This window comes from Rhodamnia argentea, chromosome 7, assembly GCF_020921035.1.
Source record: "Rhodamnia argentea isolate NSW1041297 chromosome 7, ASM2092103v1, whole genome shotgun sequence".
Lineage (NCBI taxonomy): Eukaryota > Viridiplantae > Streptophyta > Magnoliopsida > Myrtales > Myrtaceae > Rhodamnia > Rhodamnia argentea.
The window spans coordinates 1,720,691-1,739,825 of NC_063156.1; the positions used below are offsets into that span (position 1 = coordinate 1,720,691).

The following is a 19,135-nucleotide window of genomic DNA, read 5'->3' on the forward strand; positions in this document are numbered from 1 at the left end:
CGGCTCGTGCCGATAATGTGTTGTAAAAGTACACGGCGATCTTTGGAATCAACTCGGAAACATAACACCAACTTGAAATATGAGAGAAGAGATAAGAGAGAAGTGGAGAGCAAATGTTAACTCTTTTCATTTCCTCAACAAGTTTACAAAAGCCTCTATTTATAGGCTAGAAGGTACATTACATTGGGAGAGAAAAACCGCTCATGGAATGTGAAAGGTGCAACATCAATCCATATCAATGCACATCAATCCATATCAATGTATTTGTAACATACATTGGAAGATGAAATGGTGAAAGGTGAAGCATCCACCTATAATTAATATATTTATAACATTTTATATTTTATCTTATCCAGTAAGCTATAAATTCATGGACTAAATGTAGCCTCGATGTAAAGGGAGACGATGTCGTTCCCAACCAACCGAAGATAGCCTCGGAAGAGAAAGAATACCGGTCCGGTTCACTCTTCACCCTCGCCTGAGCGAGAGCGACCGGTCATCGACGGACACGCATCTTCGTCGTCTTCCTTCTTCTTCCTTCGCTTCCACTCCAATCGTACTGCATCAGCAAAACCACTCAAGACTCGCAATCGCTCCAATAGCTCTTCCCTTTCGCAAGCAGAAACCAATCCCCACTCACGGTCAACACGCTCACCGGCATTCGCCTCTTCGAATCGCATCTTCTGGGCTGCCGGTCCATCGATGGAGAACATGCAGTACGCGGAGGAGCTCGTGCGGGAGTTCCTGGTCTTCCGAGGCTTCACCAACACCCTCCAGTCCTTCGAGAACGAGCTCGCCACCGACGTCGGTAGGGGGTTTCAGGTCGACAAGCTGCTCGACTTGATCTTCTCCGTCTACGTCCCCAAATTTCAGGCCGAGAAATTGGTTGGCCTGTTCGGTTTCTTCAAGCAGTGCTTGTCTTCGTCTTCGACGGGGACGGTGCTCCTGGCTTCCCTCTCTAAGCTGGAGCTCTCTGTCATGCGGTATTACATCGTCTACGCCGTGCGGTCTGGGAGGAGAGATAAGGTTTTGGAGTTCTTCGGGACGAGCGGGAATGATTTGATGCGCAAGGACCAGGATTGGACTCCGTGGTTTGGTAGGTCAAATGGTTGATTCGTGATGCAATTTGTTGTTGGAATTTCGTTCGATTTTGTCATGAATTGTGCGTTTTTCGAGCTTCTTTCAGCTATACCGTACGTAAAGAGTCCGAGCACGGATCCTCATTTTCGACTCTATTTTTCAAAGGAGTGGTACGAGGCATTGCGTGTTGCTGTGAGGAATTTCTTTGATGAAATCTTCAATGGCACTCATATCCTTGGAACTGTTTGCATATGCATATCGTTGTTTCTTTTTCAATATTGCCTCTTAGGCTTTAGCTTTTAGTTCCGTCTGCTATCATTACACATGAAGGCGATGGCTTCAGTAGAAGCAACTTTTGAAGTAAGAGAGATGGTTGGTCCTGATGATTTTGGAGCAGTTCTGTCACGTAGAAAGTAGAAGATGTGGAGCTTTCTATTGCTGCAATTCAGACAACTAAGGTCCATAGACAACTGGGGGCTTTCACCAGCCACATTGCAGCCATCCACTTGATGTCCTGGGATACTGACTTTTGTCTGTACTAAACCAATGGTTTCGAATTCAAGTGTTGCCATTATTATTGTTGTGGTTGGCTTTTTGGTAGGCGGCGACTACCCTTTTTCATTTGTCTGATTCCCTTCTTGCGAATGGAAAATGCATGAGTACTTATTGCAAGTTTAGCAAGATTTTTCTTAACTAGACCACGCATTCCAGCCTTATTGAGCATCAGTTTGGAGAAGAATACTATCAGCCGTCTCAAAAAAGAAATTAAGCAGCTAAACAGTAAGTTAGCGCAGCTTCAAGCTCTGCTGGAGGAAAAAGAAGGACAACTATGCCGATCGAGGAGGTAAGTCTCTGTCTTCGTTTTTTTTTTACCTCAAAACTTTTGGGTCTATCGTCTGTACCACTTTCTGACAATATTTTTATCGTTGTGATTGTTCTTGCAAACAGTCATGCTGCATCAGCAACGGATGCTAGCATAGCTCAGAGTACTTCATCAACTCTGTCAAGTGGCGTGCTTGATGAAATTATTGTATCGTCACGAGATAATCAAGACACCTATAGTCATGCTACTCCCAATCCGGATAATAGACTGCTGGCCCAGGACTTGGTCGACGCTGCAAAAGCCAAATTCGACTTAGAATCTCTACCGACGCCATCTGGTCATGTTACAACCTCTCTAAATTTATGTAGCGAGAATGGAGCTGGTGGTTCTAGTCTAATGCTCCAAGATGGGACCATTGGTAAATTTCTATTCTGTATATTTTCTCTGTTTGTCTGAGTGCAGATTAGAGGTGTTGGACAAGTTGCACAAATGCACAATCCTGGAAGGTGAAACAAAGATATTGAGATTATGTGTCGATGGAAAATCTTCTGGCCTATTAGGATGTGTTGCATTTTGTGCAATAGAACACCCCTATATTCATGAGAATATCGTCATACCATTTATCAACAGAATATCTGCAATGATTGGAATAGTTGTATTACAAAGTTTACATGGTAAGTAGTTGCTTAATGCATTGATCAGAAACTGGAAGAGCAGTTGAGGGAGAAGAAGAATTCCCTGAGGTGAAAGTAGACTTTCAGGTAATTCTGTCAAGCTGACTGAATGACATCTTTTGGACTAACACATAAACCCTTTTATTGGATAGAGTGTTCTTTGGTAGTGACTCTCACTCTGCAACTCCATGAATTATAGGAAACATTTTTGGGCCATACAAGTCCAATAACTCGGTGCCGCTTTTCTGCCTCTGGGAACAATATTGCGAGTGCATCCATGGATGGCACAGTCAGGTTCAGAATATCATTGTGGCTTATACGAGCTTTCCTCTTTGGGACTTTGCCAGTTTCATACTTATTTTCTAGTTTGGATTGGTCTTCCTTGTTGAAATGAATAAGCTTTTCTCTTGGGGCATCTATGCCTGGATAGAAGATGTGCTGCAAACAATGGTTTATTGGCATACTTCCTGTAGCATTCTTCTTGTTCAACTATCTTCTACTTCTTTAACTGTTTGGTTGTATCTGATGTTCTTCTTTTACCCCTTTCATGCATTTCTATATAGGATATGGACGTATGACTCATCAACTTCAGCATCAAGAAATGCAACTATTTACTGTGGGGCAGAGATTATGTCGCTTGACTGGGAGTGTAAATCCGATCGCTTGGTATGATTTGCATCTTAGTCCAATATCTTGGCTCACCAAAAAAAGTTTCTTCAAGAGATAACTTTCATTAAGACCTTATTGCTTTTTTACTGAAGCTTCTCATAGGAACTGCTTATGGAGGAATCAAGGCATGGAATGTTGACGCAAAAAGAGTTGTCTGTGATCTCAATACCACAGAGGCATTTCCAAGGTTTTAAAACACGAGTTGTGATTTTGTACTTCTTGGATTCTTGCTTCTTGACATTTGTGTTGTTCTGCAGTGTCTTGGATTTGAAATGCAGCCCAGTAGAACCAATTTTTGTTTCTGCTGCAGCATCCAGGTATTAATTTTCCCTTATGGGACTTGGGGGAGTGTCTTTTTGTTGCTTCTTTAAAATTGATTCGTCTGCTAGCCATATGTTAAATATAGGTTTTGCACTCCATATGAGCACTGGTTTGCTCAGTTATTTCACCATTTAGCTGTTTTCATTTTTTATGGAAACTTTTTTAAGTCTATTTGGTTTAGAATGCTTCCGTTTTGATCCTAAAATACATGGTTCTACACATACTATATCTCGTGGATCTTCTCTGTCGTGAATGGTTCTGTTGTATGCTGGTTAGCAGCCTCTAGTTCTGAGATAAAACTTGTCGACAAAAAAAAGAAAAGGAGGATGCAATACAATAATTTGACTACAATTGATGTTGCTATTCTGTGAGTACTCTTTGAGGCTATAGGTGACGTTACTATCCTTTGGATGAAGTATCACTGGTTTAAATAGAAGATGTGTTATCGAAACTAATCTTGTTGATTGCCGAGACTTATGAAGTCCTTTATCGTTGGCATGCTAAAAGTCAGACATACTCCTTGCTGTGTAATGCAGATGTCCATTTATTTCTCTAAGCAGAACTTAAACATATGTCCAAACTTAAGATAGTGTATGACAGTGCCTGCATGTTCATCTGGGGATAGCATATACATCTTTAGCAGATGAAATTTTTTCTTGGAACTTTTCAGAAATCTATTCCATTTCAGGTTGATGCATTTCCAATGCAGATTAATTGCTTTGTAGATGCACTTAATAATGGGTACTTTGTAGGCATGTTTCTGGTTATATCGATGACTCGGCTTTTGCTTCACTAACCGTATGGAACATGAAGACATGGAAAGCAATGGTATGTGTTTTTCTTGTTCCTGGAACAACCTATTACTGAAGCTGGCATTTTATCCATTGTTCTTTGTGACTGGACGACTTCCTGGCTTTCCTGAAGACAGTCCTTCCTCTTGGTGAAGATCCCCCTGCAATTACTTCTTTGTGCTTTAACCACAATGGGAAGATTCTTGCTGCCTCTGCCACAGATGGAATGATTCACATGTTTGGTATCCTTTTAGTTTCTACAACGGTGATGGCAATGGAATTCAAAGTAAAGACACGTTGATCTATCTTTGCATATCAGATAGCCTCATCTTCCCTTCCCCCTCCCCAGATCCATCATCTTTGAGGAGGAGAAAAGGGAAGTTCTGAATTTGCATGAGTTTATGTGGACCTAGTTATGTGTTATATAGCTTGGATACATTGAAGAAGACACATTGCTTTGGAATTACGATGAAATTATTTCCGTTTGATTTTGAAGTATGATCATCTTCTGTTTCTCCAATATGTGGCCTTTAGACTAGTAAATGTCAGAAGGGGATGCCTTAACTAGCCATAGACATGTCCGCCGGTCTACAAATTACTGGGTGGCCTGCACATGATTGTGGTATAAGGTCCATTCTTTTTGGAGCTGATGAGACGAGCATATTCAGTTTGGGTACAGATGGAAAGGCAAGTACATACGTCTTGTTATGATTCGTAGATTCATATCTTGGATGCATCAAACTTGAGTATCCATTAAGTCCAATCCATCACATATCTTTTTTCTCTTTTATTATGGTATGAGATATCAAAAAGTTGATGGCCGTGCCATTTTAGGTGCTTGAGTGGAGCTTGCAGAAACAGGGTCATGTTCTGTGGTCAATCAATTCAAAGAGGTATGGGTTTCGGACCTGATAGTTACCTTGACAATCATATTAGGCTCTGACATGTGAGATTTAACGGTTCTTAAAGTCACTTGGAATGTTAAATTGGTATCTCAATGTCATTTATGCATTTGGGATGATGGATTCATTAATCAATTCCCAATAGGAGAGAGGAATTGTCCTCACTAAGTTGGATGATCCTTAACATCCGATTATCATCGTAACTCATGCTTTGTAAAGTTGTTGCATAAATTAATCTCACATGAGTTTGTATTATAAAATTTTGGTAGTAACCATATTGACCATATGATGCTAGCAGCTCCAGCCACTTAAGACATGAAATGGCTCTAGATGCAAATGGAAGGAGATTGTTAGTAACTTCTGGTTCAGTAAGAGCACCCATATACCAGGTAAAACCTCTCTCTCTTGATGTAGGAGGCGATGAATAGGGGCTTTAAGCTACATACTTTCTTTACTGTTACTTCTCATTAATAGTGCTCTGATCAATGGTCAATGTACTTGAGGTTCTTGTTTATTGGAAATTTATGTTAGCTTATATCACATTGAGTTTATTTGGTTTAGGTACGTAGCCGGGAAAGTGGTTTGAGAACTCTCCCGCACAGTGCATCTGTGACAACGGTGGATTGGCACCCAACCTTGCCCATTTTCTTGACTGGATCAGCTGATAATTCTGTGCGAGTGACATCCATATTATGAAGGCCCTATTATTTGAAAGCTAGTAGGTGCTTTACTCATCCATTTTCAAGGCGTTCATTCTTGTGATTGATTGTATGCTTTCAGTTGGATAGATGATCGTCAGAATAATTTTGCTCCTTGATTGGTTTAGCAATTAGTAATCCCCCAACTCATTCTTCTGATTCCATTATAGAGGTTGTCATAAGCTCACGTGTATCATATTAAAATTTGTCCTCAGACCTATAATAAGTTTGTAAGATGAGTTTTGATAAGATAGCTTCATATTGCTATTATGATTGCATGTCTGCATCTATCCTTCCTTTTTTTTCTTTTTCCCTCTTCACATCCACATACGAGGAAATTTCGCTCACTGTTGGTTTTAAGTCCATGCATTTCCCTTTTTTTCGGGTAAATTTGGCAATGAGTCCACTTTAGGCTTTGGGGCTTACACCATGGAAATGTTTTGAGCTCCGAGTTTCTTCGAATTTCAGCTAGCCTTTTGGAACTGGCCTGGATCTATTGGTGAATTAGTAAATTAAACCCGCTCAAGGCAGATAATGCCTTCTACGCTAGTGCCCAAAACTCTACCAAGTTCACTTCTACTCGGAAGAAGCTCTGACAAAATTGGGGTCATGACTCTTGAGGATGATTGCCTCAAGTTGTGACAAAATACCATGAATGGAGATTGACAGAAAAGTAGAAAAATCAGGGAAGTCATCAAATAGCTTCAGTGACTTGTAATCAAGCAGTCATGAACTATCTAAGTTTTCCCTCTCTCTGTTGCTGAGTTTAGGTTAAGATCTTAACTTGCTCACTTAGTTTCACGAAGTTCATTGATCGGGGTACTATCATGTCATTAGTCTCCCTTAATTTCTTCCTCAGGTGGCTCTATACTATTCACACTAGATGTTCTGCTGGTCTGATGCACAACCCCGCCACGACCGGCGATAACTCATTTTTGCACTTTTTTCAGGTTGTTTTTCATGGCACAATGAGATTTATCCATGATTTGAGGGGATTTACGTGCTGCTAGAGTCATTACATAGAATTCAGTGACGGTGGATTGATTTGATTCAACGACGATTGACTGATTTGAATGGACAGGAACGTTGTATTCTTAGTGCGCTAAAAGTCCCTCCAGTTGGTAACTAATTGTCAAGAAACAGTCACTTGTTTATGGCATCGTTTAAGTTTACATATTCCCTTTCGCCCTATAGCGTTTCTGGATCGTGCTTCTACGCTGGAATCACGCCAGTCATTCTACGCTGCGATTTCCCCTTTCCTTTTATCTTCTTAGAAGGGGGCAACAATGGCGTAGGTTAGTCAATAAACAAGGCGAGTGCTCGTTGAAATAAATGAAAATTTAGCACGACTCCTAAGTCGTCATTTTCAATCACAACATCGAGTCTCCAATCCTCTTCGGCTGGGTTCATTTTAGCCTAAACCAACATCATACAATAACGCACATCATGGGTTACTCTGATAGAACGCTACCAAAGCAAAGTCCGTAACATTTCGGGGTTTGCTGTTATTGATAGCTTGAACCAGGTCTGGCGAGTCAAGTCAGACTCAATTCCCCGGTCCCCATGAGTATGACGCATATGTGACGAGGGTTCTATCCAAGAGGTATATTCCAAGCATTGTTCCAATTGGAAATCATGAGTGTACCGTTTCGACTAGACGTGGCCGGTTCCGGTTCCTAAAAAGGTGGAACCAGAACCGGCCCTTGAAGAGCCGGTTCCGGCTCTGAGTTTGGAACCGCCTGTTCCGGTTCCGGTTCGGAACCGCCGGTTCCTAGGCCCAACGGGTCTTTTCCCTCAGGCCTCCTCCCCCTTTTTTTTTTAAACGGGTTGGAACCGGCCCATAACCGGCGGTTCCGAGCCGGTTCCGACAATTTAGAAACTGGAACCGGCCCTTGAGAGCCGGTTCCGGTTCCATTTGGCCATGTCTAGTTTCGACCATTTCATTAACCCAGCTAACCTGTTCAGGTCCGAGTGCATCATGAACTCATGGTCACGACGTTCTCGTACCAGTATGATAACCTTGTCTTTTTTCCCCCCACTAATGTTAGCGGAAGAGGTTTTCCACAGCCCACCTTCCAAAGGGGAAAAAAAACAAGAAAACACTGTTCTTGGTCAGAACACTGTTCTTGGTCAGAGTTTTAAGGTCACGGGATGCTTCTTCTATAAAAGCTAACCTCCCCACACACACCAGCATTCCAAGTTCAAAACCACGTATTCAGACTGATAAAACCTCCCAGAAATGCCCAGCCCACCTCCATCCACACCCTACTTCTCACTCCTCTTACTTCTCTTCAGCTCATCTCTCATCCGAGCCTCTCATGGCGGCGGGATCGCCATTTACTGGGGTCAGAACGGCAATGAAGGTACCCTCGCCAGTACATGTGCCACCAACAGATACGCCTACGTAAACCTCGCGTTCCTCTATAAGTTTGGCAGCGGCCAGACCCCGCAAATCAACCTCGCAGGCCACTGTGACCCCACCTCGGGTGGCTGCACTAGCATAAGCAACGGCATTCGGGGCTGCCAGAATCAGGGCATCAAGGTGATGCTCTCCCTCGGCGGCGGCGTTGGGAGCTACTCGTTGGCATCTCAGGCCGATGCGAGGAACGTAGCAGACTATCTGTGGAACAATTTCTTGGGCGGCACGTCAAGTTCTCGTCCCCTGGGAGATGCAGTCTTGGACGGTATCGACTTTGATATTGAACTTGGGTCTACCAAATATTGGGATGATCTTGCCCGCTATTTATCAGACTACAGCAAGAGAGGAAAAAAGGTGTACTTAACAGCAGCTCCTCAGTGCCCGTATCCCGACAGTCATTTGGGGACTGCACTTAAAACCGGTCTTTTCAACTACGTCTGGGTACAGTTTTACAATAACCCTCCATGTCAATACAGCTCGGGGGATATTAGCAAGATCACACGTTCTTGGAGCACGTGGGTTGCTTCCATAAACTCCGAGAAGATGTTCTTGGGCCTGCCGGCATCCCCGGCAGCAGCAGGAAGTGGGTATGTTCCACCGGACGTATTGACTTCTAAGATACTTCCTGTCATAAAGAAGTCAGCAAAATATGGAGGCGTAATGCTGTGGTCAAAGTACTATGATGATAAGAATGGTTACAGTGACTCCATTAAGAGTAGTGTGTGAGTTGGATCTCCATGCATGAGAGGAGTATAGCCTTTTCTCTAGAATTAAATAAAGCTGCTGGCAAGCGGTATGTCACAAAAAGGCTTAGGCCACTATGTAATGTGGAAAGTTTACTGTTTATTAACTTTATCTTCCAGGACCATCTCTATTCGAACCACTAATCTCTTCCTCAACTTGTTCTCTGTTTCCCGCCGACGTAGCGTTCAACGAATAACGCAAGAAAACTCTTGCTAAAGGAGAGAAATCTCGAAAATTATGTGAATATTATTGATCATCATTAAAAAAAAAAAACGTGATAAACACCTTTTATAGGGTGTTATCCTAACCCTAGTCCAATTAGGAATCAAAATATAAAAAAAACGGAAAATTACAAAAGTGCCACTGAAATAAAATTAAGCCCGAAAAATACTAAAAAAAATAGAAAAAACCATCTAGACATTCTCGAACCGCCAAAATTCATCGTTAGTCACGCCAAAGGCCGTGAGTATTAATCGAGACGCCGTTTCGCTTTAGCCTGCCGAATTTGAGCTCAATCTGATGTCATCGACCCGATCCGCGGGTTCTAGCCGCAGCACCGTTTCGCCTTTCGATTAGATTTGTGTTGATCCAATCGATCAAGGAACGCACTACTAATGACATCCGCATCATTCTCCTCCACTTGAGAAAAACTCGTCCTCGAGTTAGAATCAGAATCCGGATACATCGGCTTGGCCGACTCATGGAACGGCGACAAATCAGTAACATTAAAAGTGTTGGATATGCCCATGCTATGTAGAAGGTCTATAACATAAGCATTATCATTGATTTTCTTGCCGACAGTATAAGGCCCGTACTTCTTCTGCCGTAGTTTGCTGTAAGATCCAGCTGGTAACCACTCCTTACGAAGAAACACCATGACCCGATCACCTACCTCAAATACCTGCTTTCGCTTGTGCTTATCTGTGGCTACCTAATACTTCTTATTAGATTCCTCCAGCCTTCGTTTGACTTCATGATGCACCTCTACAATCTGTTTAGTCATATGATCCGCCGCAACACTTTTATCCGTTTGTTTAGGCAACTGTATCAAATCTAGAGTATGCTGAGGCGCCTTTGTGTAAACAACGGAAAAAGGCGACCCGCCAATAAAACTATGAATCGCATTATTATAAGCAAACTCTGCTTGAGATAAGCAATATCCCACTACTTCGGCTTGTCTCCACGGATGCTTCGAATCAAGTTGCCCAGAGTTCTATTGACCACTTCTGTCCGACCATCGACCTGCGGGTGTGTTGTGCTACTAAAATTCAAAGAAGAGTCAAAGAGCTTTCACAAAGTCCTCCAAAAGTGCCCCGGAAACTTACTATCCCTATCGGAAGTAATAGATTTAGGCACTCCATGCAAGCGAACTACTTCTTTGAAAAATAATCTCGCCACGCTTACTACATCCGACGTTTTCCTACAAGGAATGAAGTGTGCCATCTTGGAAAATTTGTCTACCACAACAAAAACAGAATCTATGCATCTTTGGGTTCGTGGCAAACCTAGCACAAAATCCATAAACAGATCTTCCCATATATTGTCGGGAACAGGTAAAGACATGTATAGACTCGTATTCTTAGATTGCCCCTTAGCGGTCTAACAAACATAACATTTTTGCACTTACCCGCCGACGTCTCTACGCAACTAGGGCTAGTAAAATCGCTCCCTAACGGCAGCAATAGTTTTGTCGCGTCCCGGATGTGCAGCTAAACCTCCTTCATGTAAATCACGAATTACCTTCTCTCGTAATGAGGTCCGAGGAAGGCAAAACCGATTACCTCGCATCAGATAATCATTCATGGCATAGAATTCTTGCATAGGTTGACCAGTAGCACATGACCCCCAAATCCGCCCAAAGTCATTATCACCTGCATAACAGTCTTTCAGCTGCTCGAATCCCAAAATGTCTTGGCTTAACGTAATCAACAAGCCGCCTCTCCCGCTCAACGCATCGCCTACTACATTCTGCACACTTGACTTATGTTGTAATCTGAAAGGAAATTTTTGCAAAAATTGACACCAACGTGCGTGCATGTCTTTGCTAATCCCTTTTCGACTATTCGGATACTTCAAAGTTTCATGATCAGATTATAGCACGAATTCTTTTCCAATCGGATAATGCTCCCGTGTCTTCAAAGCCCTTACGATAGAATAAAATTCTTTGTCATAGGTACTCCACTTCTGTCTCGCGTCGCTAAGCTTCTCACCGAAATAGCAAACTAGTTTGCGCTCTTGAAATAAAACAACTCCTATGCCCACTCCACTAGCATCACAGTCCACTTCAAACAGTTTATCAAAATCGGGTAAAGCCGTAACATGCGCAGTACATAACTTTTCCTTCGTAACAGCAAAACTATTCTCGGCTTCCTCCCCTCACACAAATTTCCCTTTCTTCATACACTCTGTAATTGGGGCCGCAATAGTACTGAAATTTTTAATAAAACACCTATAAAAGGTAGCCAACCCATGGAAACTCCTAACTTCCGAAACCGTTTTAGGAGTTGGCCACTCTCTTATTACTCTTACTTTCGCCTCATCCACCTCTATTCCCTCAAAGGTGACAATAAATCCCGGGAATAACAACTTATTAGTTAGAAAACCGCACTTCTTAAGATTTACATACAGCTTATTAATCAGTAAAGTCGTCAACACCTCCCTTAAATGCATCAAATGCTCCTCCTCGGTTCTACTATAAATCAGGATATCATCAAAATAAACTACGACAAATTTGTCAATAAAAGATTTCGTAACCCGATTCATAAGCCTCATGAAAGTGCTTGAGGCATTAGAAAGGCCGAACGGCATCACCAACCACTCATCAGCCCTCTCTTTTGTCTTGAAAGCTGTCTTCCACTCATTGCCATGCCGAATACGAATCCGATGATATCCGTTCTTCAAATCCAGCTTCGAAAACCACTTAGCGCCATGCAACCTATCCAGCATGTCATCCAATCTTGGAATAGGAAACTCGTAGCTCACAGTTATCTTGTTGATGGCTCTGCTATCTACACACATCCTCCAACTCTCATCTTTCTTAGGAGTTAACAGAGCGAGAACAGCACATGGGCTCATACTATTTCGAATATGCCCATTTTGCAGCAACTCCTCCACCTTCTCCTTTAGAATCTCGCTCTCCTTTGGACTCATCCTGTAGTGCGGTAGGTTAGGCGGACTAGCACCAGGAATTAAGTCTATATGGTGCTGAATATCGCGCATAGGAGGCAACCCGTCCGGAATCTCCTCGGGCATCAACTCGCTAAATTCCCGCAATAAAGGTCTAACTAACTCAGGTTGCTCCTCTGCTTGTTGTTTGGCCTCTGCCTTAATTGCTTACTTTACTATCAAAACATGAATTTCCCTAGTCTCCTTAATTTCGTAGTCAAATTTCCTTGTAAGGGTAAGGAAATTACTTTCGGCAACCTATTTGCTTTTGTTCTTCAAGGGCAGCAAGGTATACTTCACACCATCCTTCACGAGATTATACCGATTGCTCCTCCCCGAATGCCGAGCATCTACATCAAATTGCCACGGCCTCCCAAATAACACGTGACATACATCCATGTCTACCACATCACAATACAATTCATCATGATATTTACCAATGGAGAATGAAATTTTACATCGCTCAGTCACCTGAATGCCGTCTGCTCCAGATTTAATCCATCCTAACGTGTATGGGTTAGGATGCTTCTCCACGGGTATGCCTAACTTCTTCACCGCCTCTTTCCCGATAATGTTCTTCATGCTCCCATTGTCAATGACCACAGCAAAGATTTTTCCCGGAATGGTACATCCGGTTCGGAATAACCGATGTCGCCGCGAATCATCCTCCTGTTTTGGGGCTAACATCATCCCGCGCACAACACAATTCACCTCCTCTTCCTCTTCTTCAAAATCATCCTCGTCGCCATCCGGTTTATAACAATATTCATCTTCCTCATTTTCCCTCGCTGCCACATTAATCGTCTTTCTCTGAGGGCATTCATGAGATTTGTGCCCAGGTTGATTACACCCGTAGCACTTTATCACCGCCGGTTTAGCGTAAGGATTTGAGTTCGCAGATTTCTGCGCTTACGTTCCCTTATCCCTCACCTCGTTCATAGGGCGCTTCTCCACCACCTTATCATCCCGACTCCGCTCCGTGTTATAACGATTGTTGAAGCCGCTCTTCTCTAAGGAACTGTTCGAATCGCTACCTCTATAGTTCTCGTGGCCCCTCTTACTCCGTTCTTGCTGCATCATCTCTGCCTTCATCGCTATGTTCTTCGCTTCAGATAGATTCCGCACAAGCCGTACTCCAATCTTATCTCGGATGAAGGCCTTCAACCCATTGAGATATCTGGCCACCTGTTGCCCCTCCGTCTCCGACAGATTATTCCGCTCCGCCAACCTCATAAATTCTGCCGTGTACTTATGTATAGACCGATTACCTTGTCGGCAACGTTGATATTGCTGGAACATGATCTGCTCATAATCGGGAGGAATGAACTCCCGCTTCAGCAACCTTCTCATCCTCTGCCAAGTGCGAACTCGCTCTTTTCCTTCTCTCTCTCCTATTCTGCAATCTCTCCCACCATGCGCACGCACCCCCTTTCAATCTACAAGCTACTAATCGCACCTTTTTCTCACTAGAGGTTTCTATATAATCGAAGAATTTATCTATATCAGCAACCCAATCCAGAAATTCCTCTATTCCCGGACCTCCATTAAAAAAAGGGATATCGACTTTTAGTTTAAAGTCGTTACCTTCACGATCGTCATAGCGTCGCATGCCGTCTCTTCTTTCACGATCGTTGTAACATCCCCTTCGAATTCCTCCATAATTGTTCCGGTTTGCATAATCAGCACGTTCTTCATTTGAAACTTCGGTCTCCTCTTCTTCCGAACTCTCTAAATAAAGAGGATTATCCCGCCTGTGAATAGGAACAGGCCTATCGACAGGGTCACCGTGAGCAAAATCTGCACCCGGCCTTTCGCCATGTCGCCGATTCCGATTCACATCAATGGCGAGACCCTCGAATCAATCTGCTATCTCGTCAAATCGCTCTTCGAAACGACGAATGCCTTGATCAAATCGTTAATCTATGCGTTCCATTAAACGCTACTCCAAACGTTGCAGCGCGTCATCCCCAAGGATTGGGGCTCCGGTCTCCCGAGCATCGTCACGAAGACCACCGCCGGTCGCCATAGGCTCTGATACCACCCGACGCGGCGTTCGGCGAATAACGCAAGAAAACCCTTGCTAAAGGAGAGAAATCTCGAAAATTATGTGAATATTATTGATCATCATTAAAAAAAAACGTGATAAACACCTTTTATAGGGTGTTATCCTAACCCTAATCCAATTAGGAATCAAAATATCAAAAAAACGGAAAATTACAAAAGTGCCACTGAAATAAAATTAAGCCCGAAAAATACTAAAATAAATAGAAAAAACCATCTAGACATTCTCGAACTGCCAAAATTCATCGTTAGTCACGGCCAAAGGCCGTGAGTATTGATTAGGGTGCCGTTTCGCTTCAGCCTACCGAATTTGAGCTCAATCTGATGTCGTCGACCCGATCCGCTGGTTCTAGCCGTAGCACCGTTTCACCTTCCGATTAGATTTGTGTTGATCCAATCGATCCAGGAACGCACTACTAATGACATCCGCATCACCTGCATATTAGGTTTAAAAGTGGCCTCAACTAGCTCGGTGAAAACCAGCACCCAATTGGCCGCCCTAGGCAACCCGGGAGGCCGATGGGGGCGAAAACCCGCTCCCATTGCCAATGTCAACAACAGTTCCCAATAAAGCTATCTCTAAGAGGGGCCGCAATTATCCAAATTCCTTGTGGTAACCTCATATTTGCCATCGTTAAGCGGATCAAGCAACACGTATCAGTTGTGACGTCCCGAAATTTCAACCTCCGTAAGAAAATTATAAATTCCAGGGTGGATAGTAAATTTGGATCTTGAGGAATTAATAGTCGATGATTGGCTATTCTGGAGTGTTTGTCGGGAAAAATCGAGTTTGAATCGTCAAACTTTGACTCGTTTTACCGAGAATCGTCGTGCGCAAATTTAGGTTTGATCGAGCTATAAATACCAAAATATCATTTTTACCCTCGATCATTTGAGTCAAGTGACCGTATGATACCTATTTATTAAATTACCAAATCGCCCGTGGGATTTATGCACTTAAGATAAGGGAATTAAGGAATTTTTGAAAAGTTATGTGGGCCCCAATTCTCTCCCCTTTTCCGTCGAAATTCCCCTCCCCAATTTGTGCAGCCACCCCACTTTAGTTAAGGTGACATCATTGCCCACCTCATCACCCCCTTCCCCAAGTTTTGACTTTTCTCCCCCCTTCCTGCCCAAGTTTCCCCCACCTCACGTTTTCCCCTTTCTCCTCTTCTTTTTTTCTAGTCTTCTTCTTTTCACTCCCCCTGACCCCCCTAACGATGCGGCCCCACCACAATCCCATCTCCTCCTTTTGCATCGTTTTCTCCCTCGTTCTTTCTCCTTCTTCTTGCGTTGTGACGTGACAGAAACCCCCTGCTGCACTGTTTCTCTTCTTCTTCTTCGCTTTGCTTCTTTGTTCCTCTTCTTTCTTTCTGTTTCGCTTGAACCAGCCCCCACCAACGACCACCACCGACGGTCTCACTGCCCAGCCGCCTCCGGCCTTCGCCGTTGCGACGCACCAACTTCCAGTCGTTGCCTCCGCCGCTCAGCGCCGCGCCAGCCTCCACCCCAACGGCGTCGCGCCATCTTGGACTCGTGGGATCTCTGGGACTGAGAGTCAACACGGCTCACGCCGCCGTGCTCTATCCTCGACCACTTTCACTCGACCTCGCCGCGTCCCGACGACGAACCACAGCCCACGTTCCCTCGGTTTTGTGACGCCGCGATCCCAACCTCCACTGTTCATCACTTCTATCGGCCACCCGAGACCCAAACAGTGTAGTCCCAAATCCGAAAATAACTGAGGACCTGAGAATGTGCTAGCTCCGACGCTTAAATCCGTGTCGCGGTGCTAATCCGAGGATTCGAATCACCCGAACCGAAATTCTGACCGATAACCCCTAAACCCGAACCTTATCTTTGTTCAGCCACCGTATAGTTGCCTCGTTGCCGCCGCGGTTCCGACCCAAGGTTGAGCCAACCCAAAGTCGTACGTGGACTCGACCCGATACAGGAGTTTGTAATGTGATCCCAGAATCCGACTCGATATCGAACGCAGGAGTTGTGAGTTAACCCCTAAACTCTGAATAGGACGTTAACTGCGTTTAAGGATAGATTTAATATTATTAACTGCCAATTAAATTATTTAGTTGGGGCCGGATAATTTAATTGCCTGTGATCGAATTATTTGCGTGAAGCCGAGTCGCCTAAATATTTTGGAAGTCTGGAATAATTAATCAAGTCGGATTGATTAAATGTGATCGAGATAATTAATTATGTTAATTAATTATTATGGTACGATTATTATTGATATTATTGGGCGGTTATTGTATTATCATTGGGTGATTGTATGATGACTGCTACTTGTCTGGATTGATGTGAGTGATCACCCCGTTTATGGTTGCAAAATCTTGTGGATGATTTGTATATCTATATGACCACGTGTGGACTGAATTTTGAGCATAAAAATGGCATCGAGCCAAGTTTTGAGCACGACTGTCTGTGAGTGCATTGACTTAAATGCAAAGATAAGAATTGGCTTGATTGTCCGGTGTGCTTGTGTGGTCATATGATGAGATTATACCGTGCCAGCCGTACGGTTTCCTAATAAGTTCGTGCCGTGCCGATCGTACGGAATAACATGACTTATTAGACGCCGATCGCAGCTTGTGAAAGACCGAAGCCTCTACGGGGATTCCTGGTAGATCCGTGTCGTGCCGGCCGTACGAATCTTACGGACTATCGGACGCCGTCGCCGGAAGTAAGGGACGAAGCCTGGTCATGCCGGTAGACACCGCGGGTCGTAGTGTTAAACACTGCCGGTCGTAGTGTTAAGCCACACCGGCCGTGTGCGCTGGGCCCGATGGTTTTTAATAACCGGAACACGTGTGATACATTATGTATGAGTTTGTGATGGGTGTTCTGGTTGAGTGTCATGGTTTATATGTTGTTGGCTGTTATGATATGAACTGTTCGTTGTATGGCCCATGGTGGGGTAAGTTTGCATGTGATTGAAGATTCACTATGATATTGTACTTGGCCATGTGGTAGATATAGCGTAGCGTGAATCGCACGCTATTGATCCGCTATCGATATTATCCCGCATGTATAGGATGCCTTGAGCGAGTCGATGTCCTACTCGGACTTAGGCGTTGACTCACGGAGATTTTATATCTCACCCGTTGTTGTTAACCATTTTTCGGGTATTAGCCGTGGGGAGCTAGAAGTGAGCGTGGATTCTTTTTAAGTAGCATGGAGTAGTGTTAACCCCCAACCCTAAACCGATATTTTTGAGGATCGTAGAAAGTGGCCCTAAGGTAAGGCTTGTATATACGTACTTCCCAGGATTAACAAGATAATTAAATAAAAGGGATTTTTGGTTAGTATTGATTGATTTGACTTCCTACTGTTCTATCCCCGCTTTTAATTTATTTGTTTGGGGAAAATACACGTTCCGCATGCATTATTATTATTAAGATAAAACTAATGGGTCGATGACGTGCCCGGGACGTCGTCCATTTTGACTCGAGGCGTTTTGGTAGGGTTGTTGCGGGCCCGGGGATCGGGGCGTGACAACAGCTGTCTTGTAATCTCCATTGCAATAACATAACTACCAACACCACAGATTTACCTCATAACAAGTACTCGAGTCATTGACCATACTTCCCTCCCTTTCACAAACGGAAGTAAGCACTAATCATGTAAGAGGTCATTTACATGGATTCACATGATCCCAAAGACAGTTCCGGTCTAATGTTTCCTTGAGTTACTTGCAAAGATTGTCATCTTGTCCTCTTTTACTTCTAGATCTCTGCAACATGCTTACGACCTGTTCTCTACCTCCATATTTTTATCAAAAAGGCGAGAGGAATTAAACGCAGGCATAGTTTGCCTCCTTTCTTCGACCTCTAATGGCCACTGTTAGCCTATTATTCTTTGCTTCTCGCTTGTTTTCCACCACCGTGATGTATGTACATGGATAAATTCCATTGTCATGTTTAAAGACTCTTCAGAGAGTCCAGCGTACGGGGGCAAATGTGTCTTCATAGACCAGCAAAAGTAAAACTTTTGTTTCCCAATTTAAACGTCAGTTTCCCAATCAACTCTTCTGTATGATAATACCAACGGTAATCGAGGGGAAAATTGAAGACTCAATTAATTCTTTTGTTCCCATTTCCCCCCTAAAGTTTCGGGCAATACATGTGCATATATCCTATTGCACGACAATGTACAAACAGAAGTTAGGTCCATGATTGCCTCAAGTTGTGACAAAATACCATGAATGGAGATTGAAAGAAAAGCAGAAAAATCAGGGAAGTCATCAAATAGCTTCAGTGACTTGTAATCAAGCAGTCATGAACTAAGTTTTCCCTCTTTCTGTTGCTGAGTTTAGGTTAAAATCTTAACTTGCTCACTTAGTTTCACGAAGTTCATCAATCGGGATACTCTCATGTATTAGTCTCCCTTAATTTCTTCCTCGGTGGCTCCATACTATTCACACTAGATGTTCTGCTGGGCTGATGCACAACCCCCCCACGACCGGCGATAACTGATTTTGGCACTTTTGTCAGGTTGTTTTTCACGGCACAATGAGATTTATGCATGATTTGAGGGGATTTACGTACTCCTTGAGTCATTACATAGAATTCAGTGACAATGGATTGATTTGATTCAACACGATTGACTGATTTGAATGGACAGGAACGTTGTATTCTTAGTGCGCTAAAAGTCCCTCCAGTTGGTGACTACTTGTCAAGAAACAGTCACTTGTTTATGGCATCGTTTAAGTTTACATAGTCCCTTTCGCCCTATAGCGTTTCTGGATCGTGCTTCTACGCTGGAATCACG

General features: G+C 43.4%; 2 protein-coding genes across 6 annotated transcripts; both read left to right on the forward strand.

The window, feature by feature from the left end:
* The first annotated feature begins 370 nt into the window (after nt 1-370).
* LOC115744458 (WD repeat-containing protein 91 homolog) lies at nt 371-6,228 on the forward strand. Of its 4 annotated transcripts, none has more exons than XM_030679652.2 (15): nt 371-1,096; nt 1,187-1,309; nt 1,783-1,924; nt 2,029-2,321; nt 2,606-2,664; nt 2,777-2,871; nt 3,141-3,243; nt 3,339-3,433; nt 3,504-3,563; nt 4,320-4,395; nt 4,492-4,600; nt 4,933-5,045; nt 5,193-5,251; nt 5,556-5,649; nt 5,822-6,228. In XM_030679652.2, exons 1-15 carry the CDS (start codon nt 703-705, stop codon nt 5,954-5,956), a joined length of 1,950 nt encoding a protein of 649 aa, XP_030535512.1. In that variant the 5' UTR covers nt 371-702; the 3' UTR covers nt 5,957-6,228. The 4 variants fall into 4 exon arrangements, with proteins under 4 accessions (XP_030535512.1, XP_030535524.1, XP_048138152.1 ...); XM_030679664.2 differs by having other exon boundaries at nt 5,559-5,649; XM_048282195.1 differs by having other exon boundaries at nt 5,565-5,649.
* Nucleotides 6,229-8,134: 1,906 nt separating this feature from the next.
* LOC115744504 (hevamine-A-like) lies at nt 8,135-18,367 on the forward strand. 2 transcript variants are annotated; one of them, XR_007199184.1, is made up of 2 exons: nt 8,135-9,170; nt 17,996-18,367. XR_007199184.1 is itself a non-coding variant. In XM_048282198.1 (1 exon), exon 1 carries the CDS (start codon nt 8,198-8,200, stop codon nt 9,101-9,103), a length of 906 nt encoding a protein of 301 aa, XP_048138155.1. In that variant the 5' UTR covers nt 8,135-8,197; the 3' UTR covers nt 9,104-9,258. The 2 variants fall into 2 exon arrangements, 1 of the variants encoding a protein (XP_048138155.1); XM_048282198.1 differs by lacking the exon at nt 17,996-18,367 and having other exon boundaries at nt 8,135-9,258.
* The last annotated feature ends 768 nt before the right edge of the window (nt 18,368-19,135 follow it).